General features: G+C 42.0%; 2 protein-coding genes across 2 annotated transcripts; both read left to right on the top strand.

Moving 5' to 3' along the window:
• The first annotated feature begins 52 nt into the window (after positions 1–52).
• Positions 53–1231, top strand: LOC111377444 (protein PLANT CADMIUM RESISTANCE 2-like). Its single transcript, XM_023000539.1, has 3 exons — positions 53–390; positions 522–593; positions 954–1231. Exons 1-3 carry the CDS (start codon positions 141–143, stop codon positions 1169–1171), a joined length of 540 nt encoding a protein of 179 aa, XP_022856307.1. The 5' UTR covers positions 53–140; the 3' UTR covers positions 1172–1231.
• A 3462-nt stretch (positions 1232–4693) lies between these two features.
• On the top strand, positions 4694–7253 carry LOC111377446 (protein piccolo-like). The gene is made up of 2 exons (XM_023000541.1): positions 4694–4873; positions 4949–7253. The coding sequence occupies exons 1-2, from the start codon at positions 4699–4701 to the stop codon at positions 5872–5874; spliced, it is 1101 nt and encodes a 366-aa protein (XP_022856309.1). The 5' UTR covers positions 4694–4698; the 3' UTR covers positions 5875–7253.
• Positions 7254–17987: the final 10734 nt, after the last annotated feature.

The following is a 17987-nucleotide window of genomic DNA, read 5'->3' on the forward strand; positions in this document are numbered from 1 at the left end:
TAGTCAGCTAGAAGCTGTAATGAAATCTCCTGCGTAGTTCTGCTTGACATTTCAAACTCTAGACGTCTATCTATACATAATCCCCGCCATAAATCATCTCAAAATTTCAGTTTTTTCAATAGTTTTAATCCCATTTCGATATGGATCCCTTAGATCCATACGCTGCCAGAAACTCTCCACCGCCGAGTGCCCCGTGGGCCTTTGACCAACCACCGCCAACAGGCATACCAGTTTCACCTCCTAACTATAACTATTTTGACAATTACCAAATACCTCCACCACGATCACCACCACCGCCACCGCCACCGCCACCGTTACCTCAAGCTCATGTTAGCACTCCAGGGAAGTGGTCTACTGGTCTCTGTGGTTGCTGCTCCGATATTCCAAACTGTGAGTTCTTATTGATGTCAATTCTTGTTAATTGTTTTCACTCCTATCAAATTTAGCCTATTAAAGATGCTCTTAAATTATAAAGTTCTTAGGTAATTTTGGACCTGTTTGTCTAATAACCGAATTTGCAGGTTGTATAACATGTTGGTGTCCGTGCATAACATTCGGTCAGATTGCTGAGATTGTAGACAAAGGATCTACTTGTAAGTAAATAGACAAAATGATTATGATTTCATGCCAGAACCCCTCATCTATGATCTCAATTGCCAATGATGTTGATATTTTTCTTTTCAAATATAGTGCACGTTCGGTTTTGATTTTTCATCCAAAAAAAATTAATTTTTTTACCGTTACTTTCCTAAGTCGATTGTCATTTTTTTTACTTCTTCTCTATCAAGTGAATCCATTTTTCTTTATAGCAATTAAAAAATCAATTCTCATAATCATTACCGAACAAGCCCATAAAAAATTATAAAATTTTCTAGCCAGCATTATTCAAAAAATAATTAGAAATCAAAACCGCGAACAAACGATTTAATTGTTTATGAATTTTTTTGTGGCAGCCTGTGGAGTAGGTGGAGTACTTTACACTCTTATAGCCCTTACGGGATGTGCGTGCTTATATTCTTGCTTCTATCGTTCAAAGTTGAGAAGGCAATACATGCTGCCGGAGACTCCATGTGCAGATTGTTGTGTTCATTTTTGTTGTGAATGTTGTGCCTTGTGCCAAGAGCATCGTGAGCTTAAAAATCGCGGATTTGATATGTCTATTGGTACTTAATAAACTTTTCTTTCCTCTCTAAAATTTTGCCACAGACATCATACTATTGGATGACTATGCCAATATTTTGACCTGCACTTGGAAAATATCGCGTTTTCTAATTTTTTTTTTTTTTTTTTAAATATCTAGTTTTATAGATAGATAAAAGAAAAGTAAAGGAAAATTATTTTCTAGAATGTCTTCTCAAAGGTCGAAAAGAACAAATGACTTTTCATGTTTCATTAAAAATGTCATTTTCTTACTTGACTAGGTCTATGTTGACCTCGAAAATTGGTCCTTCCACGTGGCCAACTGAAAGCTACTCCACGTATTCCTCTCCGCACACAATCAACAGATAGTCAGACGCACACGGCGCCTTGTGCCAAGAGCATCGTGAGCTTAAAAATCGCGGATTTGATATGTCTATTGGTACTTAATAAACTTTTCTTTCCTCTCTAAAATTTTGCCACAGACATCATACTATTGGATGACTATGCCAATATTTTGACCTGCACTTGGGAAAAATCGCGTTTTTTAAATTTTTTTTTTTTTTTTTTAAATATCTAGTTTTATAGATAGATAAAAGAAAAGTAAAGGAAAATTATTTTCTAGAATGTCTTCTCAAAGGTCGAAAAGAACAAATGACTTTTCATGTTTCATTAAAAATGTCATTTTCTTACTTGACTAGGTCTATGTTGACCTCGAAAATTGGTCCTTCCACGTGGCCAACTGAAAGCTACTCCACGTATTCCTCTCCGCACACAATCAACAGATAGTCAGACGCACACGGCCAGAACCAGCAGAGGTGGTGACGGCCGTATACACTCCGACGGTCAAGTCAGGTTTAAGTGGTCGGAACAGTACCCAGTGGCTGTGCAAATCAATGATAAAGGGGGAGGAGAAAATATATAAGCTTGCTATGGAGTGCTATGTAGTAAGAGTTTTATTACCTTTACCTCTTACCAAACCTTAGGTATTTATAGGTGGTATGAACCGTTGGATGTGAGATGCGTGTATACATCTGACGATATGCGGCGTCCGCTCATAGGCGTCAATCAGTCGCGTCTGTAGAGTGGGTGGACAGCTTGTTTCTTCTGAGTTGAATTGACATAAAGTTGGTAAGTCACATCAACTAGCCTCCTGGAGACGTCAAATCAATTTAAACCTTAGGTGCAAGAAGGATCTTGGCACAAATCTCTTTCTGAAATTGGCAGCGGATCTTTTAACCGGGTCCACCTGACATGTCCTCGGGTAGGGCGAGGTACTTCAGCTAGGTTAGTAGTAGGAGTAGCTTGTACTTCGCAGCGCGCTATGAGGTTGCATGTAATGCCGATGTCACTTCAGAAACACTTCGGACGGGGTCTATATCAGGTCGGAATACATGGTGGTGCTCGTTCTGATATCACTTCGGAAACACTTCGAATGGGTCTATATCAGGTCGGAATTTATGGTGGTGCTCGTTCCAAGGCGCATATAAGATTGGAGCGTAACAGTGTTTCCCCAAGTCCAGATATGATTATTTATATCATGAGTGGACTTGTTTTCCTGACCGGACTACGACTCGTCGGAGTTTTGGGGGTTGATTTTTACAGCAATCGAGGTTATGATCCTAGGCAGACGTGCCAAATTTCGTGACTGAGTAGCGTCCGAGGTGGTCAACCAACATGGGACTTCGTGTCAGGTGCGTCGAAGCTTCGTGAATATGGTGTGCTGACTCAGGCCGATGCGTTGGGAGATGGCTAAAACTCTGTAAAGCATGGGAGGGAATGCAGCGTCCGAGGCGATGACCCAAAGGGGCCTTCGCGTCGAGTGCGTCCAAGCTTTGTAAAGTTGAGTGAGGAGCTCATCTGCCACCGGTACGCTGACCCACAGGGCCGACGCGCTGGGAGATGGCCAAAACTTTGTAAAGCATGGGAGGGAACGCAGCGTCCGAGGCGATGACCTAAAGGGGCCTTCGCGTCGGGTGCATCCAAGCTTTGTAAAGTTGACTGAGGAGCTCATCTGCCACCGGTGCGCTGACCCACAGGGCCGACGCGTTGGGAGATGGCCAAAACTTTGTAAAGCATGGGAGGGAACGCAACGTCCGAGGCGATGACCCCAAGGGGCCTTCACGTCGGGTGTGTCCAAGCTTTGTAAAGTTGAGTGAGGAGCTTATCTGCCACCAGTGCGCTGACCTACAGGGCCGACGCGTTGGGAGATGGCCAAAACTTTGTAAAGCATGGGAGGGAACGCAGCGTCTGAGGCGATGACCCAAAGGGGCCTTCGCGTCAGGTGTGTCCAAGCTTTGTAAAGTTGAGTGAGGAACTCGATCTGAGGCGATTCAAACATCAAATGATTTGACAACTGTTGCGTGTTTTCAAGGTGACAGTTGGGTGCCATGCCCATTCTCCTAAAAGGCTGCTACGGTTACTAATTATTATAGACGGCTGGTTGTAACTGAGATGACGCATTTTAAGCAAGCATGAAAGTCACAGCGACATCCTGGGCGTAGATCAAATCTGGCGTTTCATTTCAACGGCCTAGATTGAAGATGCGATGAATGACCTAGATTGATCGCATTTGAATTCGACGGTGGAGATCAGATTTGTCTTTCTATAAAAGGAGGACTCTGAGGTTTTCTCAAGCTTTCTACCTTTGCGAAACAAACAATTCACTTTGCTCTCACGTAATTGGCGATTTCCGGCATTTTCTAAGCAACTCCGACGAGAAAACAGAACTTTCAACGACCCTACACCATTTTCGGCTAGGAAAACCTCCAAACTCGTAAGTTTCAGTACCTATTTGGGCTTTTAAATTCTGGAAGGATGGCCTCAGAGGGAAGTTCTAGTTCGGGGAGGGGTTTAGAACTAGTGAGGATGGACGATCCCCTTGTGGCGATCTCCTCAAAAATAACCGAGGCAATAATAGGGGAAAAATATATGGAAGCGACCGGATAGCCCAGCAGATACTTCTGTGCATTAGGGGCATTGGATTACCCATCCAAATTAAGAGAGACCGACCTGGGGAGACTTAAGACAGAGTATAAGATCCTTGATAGCATAGATTTGATTCTCCCTGGGCCGGAAGAGAGAGCTTGCTACCCTAGGCCGGGCTGTGTGGCCATCAGTGAGGCGATACTTAAGGCCGGACTTAGGCTGCCCGTTCACCCATTCTTTAGGATGGTGCTTAGGTTCTATGGGCTAGCCCCGACGCAACTCAATCCGAACTCCTGGAGCCAAATGGTGGGCTCCTGGATGTTGTGGAAAGAGGCGTCATTAGGGGTGGAGATGTCTCTCTCCATTTTTCAGACCCTATATATACCTAAGGTTACTGCCTGGGTGGGGGATAAGACCCGGGGATGGTATTACCTTACTTCATGGGGTTCCCACACTCCATTCGTGGTCGATCTGCCGAGCTCCATCAAAGAATGGAAGAACTCGTGGTGTTGGACCGCAGGGCGATGGTACACGATGGAAGGGGACCCCCTGGCGCCTCTTACGGTCCCGACGAAGTATTCAACACTTAGTGAGTATAGTAGTAGTTTTTTCTTATATTTCTCTTCGGTTCGAATGGTGCCTAACAGTTACATTTCCTTTGTAGGTGCTCTTCCTCGGTGCGAGCTGTCAACCGAGGACTTTGACACCATCTGTGTCATTTATCAGCTACCTCAAAAGAAGAGGTCTTACCATAGGCTGATCCGAAAGAACATCCACTTCATTACTCACGATCTGATGGCATCCCAAGGTAACTGGACCGGAGTCTTTGCTTTTTATTCCGAACTCTTAAGACTTGTATTAATTCCTTATTCACTCTTTGCAGACAACTTTAACAAGAAGATGTTGGTGGGCCCCGACTTCAAGACCATCCAGAAGATGATGGCAGAGGCACGGGCGTTGAAGGCCTCTTCCTCCTCGTACAAAAAGCAGACGGAGGATTTGGTGGAAGCCAGCAAAAGGCTTCAGCCTCCGACGGAGGAGGAGGTACCGGAGGACCCGGAGGCTGACCTTCGAAGGAAGGGCAAGAAGAGTGCCACCCCTCCAAAACGTCCAACTGTGGCGAGGCCACCCCCAGCTCTGAGGCAGACCACAATTCCCACCGGGGTGGCCATTCCGGAGAAAAGGCTTGCCCCAACTGAGCTTGCCACTGCCCCGGCCACAACCTCCCTCACTGCAGTGCCAATTGATCAAGTGCCGGGGCAGCAGAAGAGAAAGAGGCCCCGTCCCTCTAAGGAGGTCGACTTTTTGGGCACCAACCCTGAAGAGCCCGTAAGGGAAGTGTTGGAGGCTCTTCCTCCAAAAACGGCTATGGTAGCGGTGGTCCACAATAAATACTGGACAGAGGAGTGGAGGGACCACACCGCCTCCTGCACGGCTGAGGATTTGGTGGCCGCGAACAGCGCCTGCGTGGCTCAGGCTCTGAGTACAAGCATCCAGCTTGAGGGCTTGGTGAAGGATCTGAACTCTAAGAGGGAGGACCTTGCCAAGCGCCTCGAAGAGGCGATGCATTATGGGGATACCGTGCGAGCGGCCCAGGCCAAAGCCATGCAGGCGGAGGAGGCGAAGAAGAAGGCTGAGGCCCAGCTAACTGTCGCCAAAGCAGAGGTAGAACGACTGAAGAAGGAGTTGTACGAGGTGGAGTGCCAAGTGGCTGCTGTGACTCAACGGCTTGATCACGCCAATGAGTACCACAAGCTCGCCACCGAGGCTCTGGAGGCCTCCAACAAAGAGAAGGCAGAGGCTCAGTAGATTGCCTCTTTGAATGAGGAGTTGAAGTCTGCGGGGGAGGTGGCAGTCTAGAACTTCATAGATCACTTTGAAGACCATCCCCTGTATGACGACTTCGCCAACTTCTAGGCCTCATGGAGTGCCCAAAGCTTATTGGGTCGACTGGAGGAGGTGCACCCCACTCTGGACATCTCTTCATTGGAGGCAGAGTTCTGGGGGCCAACTAGAGGTCGGCCTGATAGGCTCGTCAAGGGGGCTCCGGAGGCCCAGGAGGCTGCCAATGTAGAAGTCCCTCCAGCGGAGTAGGGTTACTTTTTGTAATGGCTTCGACCTCCTTGTACTTAAACTTATTCAATGAAATGAAATTTTTGCTAAGTATTTAGGCTTCTGCTTTTTTGTATTTTCTATCTGTTTATACTTCTATGAATGATAAACGTCAGACTAATTGCCTCGGGACAATAACTAGTTAATAACTGTCGATCGGACCACTCAAATTATATTAAGTTTAGACACTTAAGTGAGTATGAAGAGACTCTTAATGCCAACCTGTTAATAATCTGAGATCGGACCACTTAAGCAAACATGAAGAGCCTCTTAACGTTAATCAGCTAATAATTGACAATCGGATTGCTTAAATGAACCTTCTGAAAGACTGAGGAAACTATTTACTAACTGATGTGGCTCGGAACCGAAGATTCATTACATAGATAAATTACATCACCCTTTACAAAAGCAATTCCAGCACTTAGGAAATTTTACGACTGAGATCAAATTAGAACAATCGATTCATTATAACATACTGAGATCGGATCAGAACAAAGTCTCATTATTTATAGTACTTCCTCAAGTGTTCGATGTTCCACTAATGAGGCAGTGCCTTTCCTGACATATTTTCGATTTCGAAGGTACCAAGTCGGGATTCCCAGCGGATGCGGTAAGGGCCTTCCCAGTTTAGGCCAAACACTCCTGACCCGATTGGTTTTGAAGATTGGAAAACTCTTCTGAGGACGACGTCGCCCAAGCAAAGAGTTCTATTTCTGACCTTGGAGTTGTAATAGCAGGTTATCTTTCGATGATATTTTGCCAAGATCACTTGGGAGGTATCTCTCTTTTTCTTAAAGAGGTGTAGTTCGCTTATTCGAGCCTCGTCGTTGCTGATCTTATTAAAGTGTATCCGTTGATATGATGGGACCTCAACCTCGACCGGACTCATGGCCTCGGCTCCGTAGGTCATCGAAAATGGGGTTTCACCGGTTGCAGTCCAGTAAGAAGTCCTGATAGCCCAGAGGATGTGGGGGAGTTCGTCAACCCAGGCCCCCTTTGAGGTATCAAGTTTTCTTTTCAGGGTGTGTTTGATAGTCTTGTTCACTGCTTCAACTTGCCCATTTGCTTGGGGATGATGAGGTGGAGAGAAGTCCTTCTTTATACCCAGTTCGTCGTATAAGTCTCGCATCTTCCTGTTGTCGAACTGCCTTCCGTTATCAGACACTAAGGAGTGGGGAATGCCGAATCTACAAATGATGTTTTTCCAAACGAACTTGGTAGTATTAGCCTCGATAATTCTGGCAAGGGGTTCAGCCTCGACCCACTTAGTGAAGTAGTCAATGGCAACAATAGCGAAAGTTACACTTCCTCTCCCTTTTGGGAGTGGACCAATGAAGTCAATGCCCCACTTGGCAAACGGCCAAGGGCTGGTTATTACGGAGAGGCTCTGAGCGGGCTGTCTTTGTATGTTCGAGAAGCACTGGCACTTGTCACATTTCTGGACAAATTGGCAAGCATCCCTTTTTAGGGTCGGACAGAAGTAGCCTTGATGGAAAACCTTGTGTGCCAGAGCCATTCCTCCGGAGTGATATTCACAGATTCCTTCATGGATTTCCCTGAGTATGTATGTGGCCTCTCGCCTCCTACGCATCGAAAAAGAGGCGAGGAGAAGCCTCTCTTGTAAAGGGTATCTTTTTGCAGGACAAAGTGTGCAGCCCTTCTTCTTAATTTTCTCGCCTCGCCTCTGGAAGCAGGCAGTGTTTACTCTTTCAGGTACGCGATGATGGGCTTCATCCATAATGGGGTGCCTTCTATCCACAGTATCTCTTTACCTTCGGAGGTGGAGGGCTTTGATAAGTGCTCAATAGGGACGATGTTTAGCATCTCTGAGTCCATGCTACTGGCTAATTTTGAGAGGGCGTCTGCGTGTGCATTCTCTAGACGGGCGACTTGAGTCAGTTCGAACCTTTCAAAATGAGGAATTATGTCTAGAACCAACTTCAAGTACGCAATCATGTTACCATCTTTGGCTACGAAGTTTCCATTGACCTGATTTACTATGAGCTGAGAGTCACTGCTTGCCAGGAGCTTCCTGACCTGCATCTCCTTAGCGAGTCTAAGACCTGCCAGAAGGGCCTCGTATTCGGCGGCATTATTTGAGGCTTTGAAGCCGAACCTTACCGCACAATTTAACTTGTGGCCTTCCGAGCTCTCCAATACAAGCCCTGCCCCCACGCTAGCCTCTCCTGAGGACCCATCTACGAACAGTTTCCATGTGGGGGGCTCGGCTGGTTCCATTATCGCCTCCATTTCTAGAGTTTTGGCAAATTCAACCACAAAATCAGCAAGGGTCTGGCCCTTGATGGCGTGTCAAGGTCGGAACGTTAGATCGAACACACTGAGTTCGATTGCCCATTTTAGCAGGCGTCCTGATGCATCTGTTTTCTGCATTACCTGCTTTAGAGGGAAATTGGTGAGAACTTGTATTGAGTGGGCTTGGAAGTATGGCCTCAACTTTCTTGAGGTTGTGATAAGGGCGAGTGCCAATTTTTCCATGTCTGGGTAGCGTGTTTCAACTAGGAGGAGTGCTTTGCTGATGTAGTACACTGACAATTGACGCTCATTTTCTTCCCTGATTAGGACTGCGCTGACCGCCACGTCCGAAACCGCTAGATACAGTAGTAGAGATTCATCTGGTTGAGGTTTCGACAAGAGAGGCGCCTCTCCAAGGTGCTTTTTCAGAGCCTCGAAGGCTTTTTCACACTCCGAAGTCCATTGGAATTTCTTTCCTTGCTTCAGCACATTGAAGAAAGGCAAGCTTTTATCTGTGGCTCTGGAGATGAAGCGACTGAGTGCGGCTATCCACCCGTTGAGACTTTGGACCTCTTTCAGTTTCTGAGGTGACCTCATTTCTAATAAGGCCGTTACTTTCAATAGATTTGCCTCAATTTCTCTCTGATTTACAATATACCCCAAGAACTGGCCCGATGCCACTCCAAAGGTGCACTTAAGGGGATTCAACTTCATATTATACTTTCTAAGTATCTGAAAAGTTTGGTCGAGGTGACTCACGTGTTCGGTTGCCTGGAGGCTTTTGACCAACATGTCGTCTATGTAGACCTCCATGGTTTTGCCAATGAGTTCGACGAACATCATGTTGACTAACCTCTGGTATGTAGCTCCGACGTTTTTCAATCCGAAGGGTATGACTTTGTAGCAATACAGACCCCTGTCTGTAATGAACGATGTAGCTTCCTCATCAGGTTGGAACATGGTGATCTGGTTATACCCTGAGTATGCATCCATGAAACTCAGTAGTTCATGCCCAGCGGTAGAGTCCACAAGTTGATCTATTCTTGGAAGTGGGAAGCTATCTTTGGGGCATGTCTTATTTAGGTTTGTGAAGTCCACGCATACCCTCCACTTTCCTCTGAGCTTTTTCACCAGAACCGGGTTGGATATCCACCTTGGATAGATGTCCTCTCTTATGAAATTACTGCGGCTAAGTTTTTTTACTTTGTCTTTCAGTGCCTCGTACCGTTTCGGATTGAGGGCACGCCTCTTCTGTCTATGAGGGGCATAGGAGGGGTTGATGTTAAGGTGATGGCAACTGATCCTAGGATCTATTCCCACCATATCTTCATGTTTCCATGCGAAGACATCCAGGTTCCTTTTCAGGAAGCGTATCATCTCGGCTTTTACTTCAGGTGACAATGCCTTCCCTATACGCAAGACCTGACTGGGGTCTTCCGGGTTGACGGGAAAAGTATCCAATTCTTCCATTGGGGTTGCATTTGATTCAAAGTCAATTATTCGGGGGTCTAACTCATCAAGAGGGTGTCCTTGTTTAGGGGCCTCTTCCATGTCGACGTCTCCCTCTTGTTCAGAGGTCTGCCCTTGTTCAGAGGCGTCGAGCATTTTCACGTCCGTATCGACTTCAGCGAGTACCTCAGTTAGAATTACATTAATAGTTCGGGGCTCGAACTTTCGCAGCGAGTTTAGGTAGCATGCCCTAGAGCCCATCTGATCGCCTCGGACCGTAGCAATCCCATGTTCGATTGGAAATTTCATGCACAAATAGTGAATGGACGTGACAGCCCAAAGATCTTTCAGAGCAGGTCTGCCCAATACTCCATAATAAGTCGATCTGTGATCTACCACCAGAAATTTCATGAAGTGCTGGGCCACTAGGGGTGCCGAACCCATTTCGACAGGCAGGGTGATCCGCTCTCGTAGGATGATGATGTCCCCAGTGAATCCGAATAGTGGGTCAGTCATGGGGATCAACCCATGTTCAATTTGCATTTTGTCAAAAGTGGAGCCGAACAATATGTTCACGGAACTGCCATTGTCAATGAGCATGCATCTTAATCCGTTTCTAGCTACTACGGCTCTTACAACCAATGCATCACAATGGGGGTGGTGAACTCCCTCTGAGTCTTCCTGGGAGAACGTGATTGGGGCCATCCTATTTGCTGATTTCGATTCGTTGACAATATAAGTGATCATTGAGGGATCCTTTGTTTCTCTTGTGTAATTTCTCTGGGCATTCCTAGTGTTGCCACTGACGTGGGGTCTCCCAATGATAGTATCGATTTCCCTGATGACCTGGCTTCCAGAAAATTGGGCTTGGTTTCCCTGTCTGGATTGACCTCGGTCCCTTGATTCTCTTCTCCGAGGAAATTGTTCCCTGTGACCTCTCCCTCCCCTCCTTGGGGAGGTGGATCTGCGAGGGTGTTCGTTCCTGCTGGAAGTGTGCGGGTTGCTTCGATTAGGGCGTCGATTGGCGTCACGACACTCACTAGTGTCATGTCCATAGAGTTGATGGAACGTACAAAACCTTGCTCCTTCCAAGGGTCTGTTTGACCTCTTTTTCTTCTTCTTCTTCTTGTTATCAGTTCTTCCAGATGGTCCCGTTTCGGTAGGGGCATTATCATATGCCAGCACCGGTACTACATTCAATGTAGTGGGAGCTAGGGCCTGTCCAGATGTGGGAGCTATGGTATGTCCTACTTGGGTCCATTGCTGAGTAACAAGGTGTGCCGCGAGTCCTCGACCTACCTACCTTTGAGGATAAGGGAGTCCCTGAGCGGCACGGTTGCGTTGATCAATCATTTCTTCACTAACAATTTTCACTCTCATCATTTCCACCAGCTCGTTATATGTGGAGGGATTCTTGCTGCGCACGTCCCTCCAGAACAAAGTGTTCATGTTGAGCCCACCCTTCAGGGCTAAAAGGGCTTCTCTGTCAGTGACTTGTTCGTAGTATGTAATTTCGTCTGTAAACCTGGCGAGATAGCTTTTCAGCGTCTCCCCAGGGGCTGCCTCGTGTCTTGCAGGCGTTGAATTGGTGCCTCTCCTTTCCTGCCTGAGAGGTACTGGTTCAAAAATGTTTTCTTCAAATCTGGCCAACTTCTGATGCTTAGGGGAGAAAGCTTGCTGTACCATATCTCGGCGACCCTGCCTAGCATTAAATGGAAGGCTCTGCATTTTAAAGCAGGCGAGGCTCCCCTCAGGCTCATCTGCATCATGTACTTGGTGAGGTGCTTCTCCGGATCCCCCTTTCCTTCATACTTGGGGATCTTAGGGGGTATGAAATTCGCTGGCATTGGGAAGCTTTGGATCTCCTTTGAGAAAGGGAGGTTATCATCATCATCGTCAATCTCATAAGATCGACAGGGCCCATCCGACCCTTCTCATCCTGGATGTCCTGGGGAGGCGGAGGTGCTTCTCCTCGACTTCCCCAATCGACTAGATTCCTCCTCTCTATCCTATTTCTAGGAGGAGGAGAGGGAGCATGTTCTTGTTCGTGATCTGGACGAACTGATCCTCTTGCTGGGCGGACCCTTGCTAGGACCTTCCCCTATCCGGTCGAAGACGCTTAACGATCTTCGGTCCTCATGTTCCTGAGAGAAATTGTCCCCCAAGCGTGGTTCTGATGGCTGACTCCCTTGCACATAAAATGTAGCTTCAGCGTTCATCTCCCTTTCGAGGGGACGTTCTGTGTGCCGGCTCATGTGGCCTCGGGAGTGAGACACAGGGGCTTCCCGCACCGGATAAGATCCTTGGGACATTTGATAGCCCTGATGACCCTGGGCTTGCAAGAGGAGTTCCTGCATTGCCATATTCTGAGCTGCTATGTCTCTCATACTTGCAGCTATCTGAGCCATTCCTTCAGTGAGTATGGCTGTTCTTCCACCTTGGCGACGTCGGTGATGTGGTCTCTGATGAGTAACATTGTTATGGAGTACCTCTTCTTCAGAGACCTCTCTCACGGGGTTGTAGTTTTCATGGCTGTAGCTCATCCTACCTCTTTTTTCAAATTAATTAGATTTCATGTTCATGAATGAATTTGATTTTTGACATGAGTTTTAGACATAAATAAATTAATCTCCCAACTATTTATATTATTTTCACAAATTGGTTGTTGTTAAAATTGTTGGGAGGGGGGTGGAATAAATGAACAATACTTTGGAGATTTATTTCAGATCTCACAATAATGACTAATTTTGAAAGTAAATAAGCATTTTAATTAATATTCTTCTTCACCATTATTATTACAAAAGAAACTGGACACACATGTGTAACGTAAATAGAATGTCATTTCCAATATTATTTTAGTTGTTTATTGATGAGCCAATATCTTATTTGCGGGCTGTAAAATAAATTAAAATATATTTTTTTACCAGATTTCTCATATTAAATTAAATAAAGGGAAGTTTATGGTGACGACTCATATTTATTCTTCATAAAATTTTGGAGCTATTTAATTATTCCAGGAGCCACACATATAAAGTGATAAATGCATGCATGAACCGAAGCAATTAGCTGCATCAATTATTCATTTTCATAACCAAGGTACTCACACGTAAATGCATGGATGAACCAAAGACATTAACTACATCAATTATTCATTTTTATAACCAAAGTACTCACACACAAACATTAATAGATTCACGTACATACCTTTCTTCACCAAGTGGTTATTTGTGATTGAAGACGACGTCAAGAGTTTGCCTTGCTTTCAGGTATTTCACATCAGTTCTTTCCTGCTGCTTTCATTGGTTTCTCATTAAAGCATTTGTATGTTTATTTCATCCGAATGAAATTTTGATAGCACTCAAAGCTCCACATGGCACCACTTTAGAAGTTCCAAATCCTAGTGAGGTTACTTTTCTTTACTTTTTTCTAAAAAAGTGACCAATAACTTAGAGTTAAGTATTGCACAAGAATCTGTACTACATATATACTTATGAATTTCTTTGATTTGTTCAGGCAATTGATTATCCACAGAGAAGATACAAAATAGTTCTCCGGAGCACTATGGAACCTATATATATATACCTTGTCAGGTACTACTTTCCTGTAAGAAAGTGCATTCATTATTACCTTCAACTTTTTATCAAGGTTTACCATCGATCGTAAGGGAGAAAATTGATCAATTGACATTTGTTATGTTTTTTATTTGTTTCCGATTATCTGCCCTCCAATGTAATTTAGTCAATTTGAAGAAAAATTTGAAATGAATTAGGTCTTCAGCATCAACATTTAATGAGAATGCTTCTACAACACCAGTAACCGAGGGGATAAGAGTGAACGAATATGAGATTCAGAGCTTAGCAGCTCAAAAACAAGTACGTCGCAGGGTTTTTTGAGTGGAATCTTGAAGATTGTGCTCCGAATCAAACAAACAAAATAGTGTATGAAGAGATTCTCATTGAATAAAAAGTTGATTTCACATACATAATTTCTCACAATTATCTCTCTAATTCATGCATCTTCAAATATTATTTTTACGCACTTATAAAGCATTTCAAAACAACGTGCAACGCACGTTTACTTTTGACTAGTGTATTTAAAAATGACAATTTATTTAGAATTTTCTTTGTCGAAGTTTATTTTAACATCCATTTAGCCTCCGTTTGAGCCTCATTATTTCTCATTACATTAAATTAATTTTTTCTCTCTCCTACTTTTAACCACACAATTTTCAATAAAATAATATTACACGTAAATCAAAAACTTTTCAACCACTCATTTTTCAAAAAAATACTATTCATCTCATTATAATCTACAAATAATGGGGCTCAAACAAGGGCTTAATGCATATTCAAGCCATTCAACTTTGTTGTCGCAATAAGCATACATACAGAAGTAATTCTTGTCAAAGGAAAATATATATAGAAATAATTAAGACCTTCCTTTTGCTTATAACCTTTAGCGACAAGTCTGACTTTATATTTGTCAATTAATCCACCTACTTTCATTTTTTTTTTGAAAGTTCATTTACACCCCAATTGCTTATTGTCGGGTGGAAGATCTACTAATTCTCATGCATAATTTTGTAGTATGGATTTAATTTCACCATGAAAAGATTCTTTTCAATATGAAGTTTTGGTCGATGATATAGCCTCTTTATAATTTTGAGGTTCATTTTCTAACAAATATGTTAGAAAGTCGGGTCCAAAGGAGATTGGTGCCCTAGCCTTCTTTCTATGTCTGGTTCTTATTCAATTATAGATTCTTGATCTACAACCTCTTCATTTTTACAAGGTCTTTTTAGTGAATTTGATTGACTTTGCATATTATAAGGAAAAACATTTTCGAAAAGTATAGCATCCTTCGATTCAAAAATCTTATTAACATGGACGTTGAGTATTTTAGACTTAGGTCCTTTCTTAATCTTTTAGGTTTAGGAACCGTTTTCTTAGCCAAACATCGTCATACCTTTAAATATTTATGGTTAAGTTTTTTACCTTTCCATAATTCACAAAGTATCTTATACGTTTTTCAATGTTGTAATTTGTAGAGAATATAATTGGCAGAAAGCAAAGCTTTCCCCTACAAGTTTTGCGGTACTCCAAAACTTATCAACGTAGCATTCATTATTTCCTTCAATCTTCAATTTTTGCGTTCAGCAATGCCATTTGATTGAGGAAAATAAGGCACGATAATTTGATGAATAATTCCATGTTCGTAACAAAATTGTTCAAATAAAGAATCATATTTACGACATCTATCACTTCTTATTGCTTTAATTTTTTGGCTAAGCTGATTTTCAAGCTTTAACTTATAGTATTTAAAAACTTCAATTGCTTCGTCTTTGCTCAATATCGAGTGCAATCATCAATAAAAGTGATAAGTACTTTTTACCGCTTCTAGTTTGAATAAACTTTAAATCACATATATCGGTGTGAATTAAATATAAAGATTCAATACTTCTTTTAATAGACGGAAGGGTAAATGAGCTATTTTGACTTCATATATCACATTTGTGATTAGGATCTAAATTGTGTTTTGGTAATAAATCCAATTTGATTAATCTAAGCAAAGTATTATAATATGCACATCCTAATCATTCATGCCAAATATTAAACAACTTAAGCAAGTCAGAAGAAGATATAATTTTATTCATAATAGAAGGTACGACATTTATTATATTAAATTTAAAGAGCCCCTCGTTCAGATAGTCCTTTTCTTAAAAACATATCATTCTTCGAAAGTACAAATTTGTGCAAAACAAATACTAACTTAATCATGTTCTTGCTTAACAAGGAACCATACACCAAATTCTTTCAAATATAGAGCACATAAAGAACTTCATTCAAAGTGAGATTCTTTCCACTTGTCATTTTGAGTACTATCTTTCCTCGCCCGTCAACTTTGGAAGATGAAGAATTTTTCGTGTAGAGTTGTTTAGCATGAGCCATAGCTTTATAGGTAGAGAACATCAAATGATTGAGCATATGTGACAAGTGGCTCCAGATCCACTCACATTTCCTTAGTAATTCCAACTAAATTGCATTCAGAAATGATTGCAGTTATATTATGCACCTTATCAGAAAAGGTTGTTGTGTTCTGTTACAGTAGCTTGAGGAGATTTTCCATTGATATATTCTTTGGCTTCCGACAGTACTTGGATTGATGTCCTACCTTGTCGCAATTGTAACAGTTACTTTTGAACTTTTTAAGAGTCTTTGAAAAACAAGTTTGCCCTTCACCATTGTGCTTTATCTTTTTGCTAGTTTTCAAACCTCCTTCCAAAATGTTGGCCTTTGATTCCATCGAATGAGATGCAACATTCCTCTTTTTCAGATTTGCGATTGTCTTCTCCTATTGTCAACTGGACAATGATGTCTTCAAGTTTCATTTCCTTTCGCTTATGCTCTAGATAATTTTTGAAGTCTTTCCAAGAATGTGGCAATTTCTTAATCAATGGAGTAACTTGAAATGATTCGCTTAGTTTCATTCCTTTGGCATGGATATCGCTAAGTATAATTCGACGTTCCTGAACTTGAGATATAACAATCTTGTTGTCAACCATTTTGTAATCCAAAAAACGATTGACAATGAATTTCTTCATGCTGGCATTTTCGATTTTGTACTTGAGGTCCAAGGATTCTCACAATTCATTGTAGTAAATATTATATAATGTGTTGTCTAATCCGTTGAGTACATAATTTTTGCTTAGAAAATTCGAATTCTTATATACATCTATCATAGTCAATTTTTCAACATCACTTTCTTTCTTGGTGTATAGAATTGCATCTTTTTTGAGAAATTTTGCCAAACTTTATGTTATCATGTAAAAAAGTATTTTCGGTTGGCAAAGCTTTAATCTAACCCATTAAATTTTTTTGATTTTTCTCTGGTCATATTGGGAAGTGTAGTACTGGAAGTTGTATTTTTGAAACACAATCAGAAAATAAATAGTAAGAAGTAATATAAACAAAATAAACTAGAATAAAATAAAATTTGTTTTAAGATTGTTGTTTTTGGAGTACAAATTTCTCATTCAAACAATCTGAAATAATATATCGACAAAATTATCGTATTGTAATTTACACAACATAACGAGATGATCAATGGGATTAGAATATTAATTCAAGCCCATTAACTTCACGATATATTCTTAAAAATAATTTGTTGCCTTCACATGTGCTAAAGGTGTTTAGCAATCGTTTTTCAAAATAAAACGAATTTTGTCTCATATGGAAGCAGCACAACAATTTGCAAGAGTTCCAACAAACTCAATGAAATATTTTTACTTCGAGAATAATATCAGAAACAGAGATAGGGAAGGAATGAGATTCAAAGCAGAGAAAATTTGCAATGAAAAATAGTGTTATTATTCTGGTAATAGGACAAGCTATTTATAGACTCGTTCGTGGCCATCTGAACATCTTTTAAGCCTTTTTCAGGACACAGTCATCACTGTTTAGATAGACCCCAAACTCAAATAGACAGCATTGTTAAGTGCTGCGTCTATTAAGTCAGTAAACAGATGTCTGTTATGTCGGTTAACAGACAATTCAGACAAAAAATTTACTCAAAAATAAATCAATCAAAATTAATTTCATTAAATACCTAAATATTTTATTAATTATAATTTGCCCTAAAATTTTAACTAAGTTTTGTCCAAAAGTTAATATAGTAAAACGATGTACCCATACCTGAACACAAACTGCACTCGGACGTAGGCACATGCTGGTCGAACAGTGACAGCGATGTGCACACGCGTTGGGCTTAGGACTGAGCCCAATAGGATATAGGTCTCCCCTTTTCAAAATCTGTTGGTACCCCTTGGAATCCAAACCCAGTTTCCAAACTTTTCACTATATAAACCACACCAAAGTTCCATAACTTTCTTATGTGGGACAAGTGTTTGACAATTTTCAATAAATCAAATTTATCACTTGTTTAAAGTTACAAGTAGGTTACTTTAACATCAAATATTTCATTCAATTCTAAATAGCTTTTGATAAATAAATATATCATGTTAATTATCTTGTGGAGTAGAACGTAAAAATGTTTGGTCCCGTTAAAATTGACATATGGACCACTAAAATTGGGCCTCACACTAATAACGA

This window comes from Olea europaea, unplaced genomic scaffold, assembly GCF_002742605.1.
Source record: "Olea europaea var. sylvestris unplaced genomic scaffold, O_europaea_v1 scaffold1657, whole genome shotgun sequence".
Lineage (NCBI taxonomy): Eukaryota > Viridiplantae > Streptophyta > Magnoliopsida > Lamiales > Oleaceae > Olea > Olea europaea.

Excerpts from the sequence above, each read along its gene's own strand:
- LOC111377444 (XM_023000539.1), top strand. The coding sequence starts at position 141 with ATGGATCCCTTAGATCCATACGCTGCCAGAAACTCTCCACCGCCGAGT. Across the intron at positions 391-521 it reads CTGCTCCGATATTCCAAACT|GTTGTATAACATGTTGGTGT; the intron begins GTGAGTTCTTAT and ends CCGAATTTGCAG. Across the intron at positions 594-953 it reads TGTAGACAAAGGATCTACTT|CCTGTGGAGTAGGTGGAGTA; the intron begins GTAAGTAAATAG and ends TTTTTGTGGCAG.
- LOC111377446 (XM_023000541.1), top strand. The coding sequence starts at position 4,699 with ATGGTGCCTAACAGTTACATTTCCTTTGTAGGTGCTCTTCCTCGGTGC. Across the intron at positions 4,874-4,948 it reads CGATCTGATGGCATCCCAAG|ACAACTTTAACAAGAAGATG; the intron begins GTAACTGGACCG and ends CACTCTTTGCAG.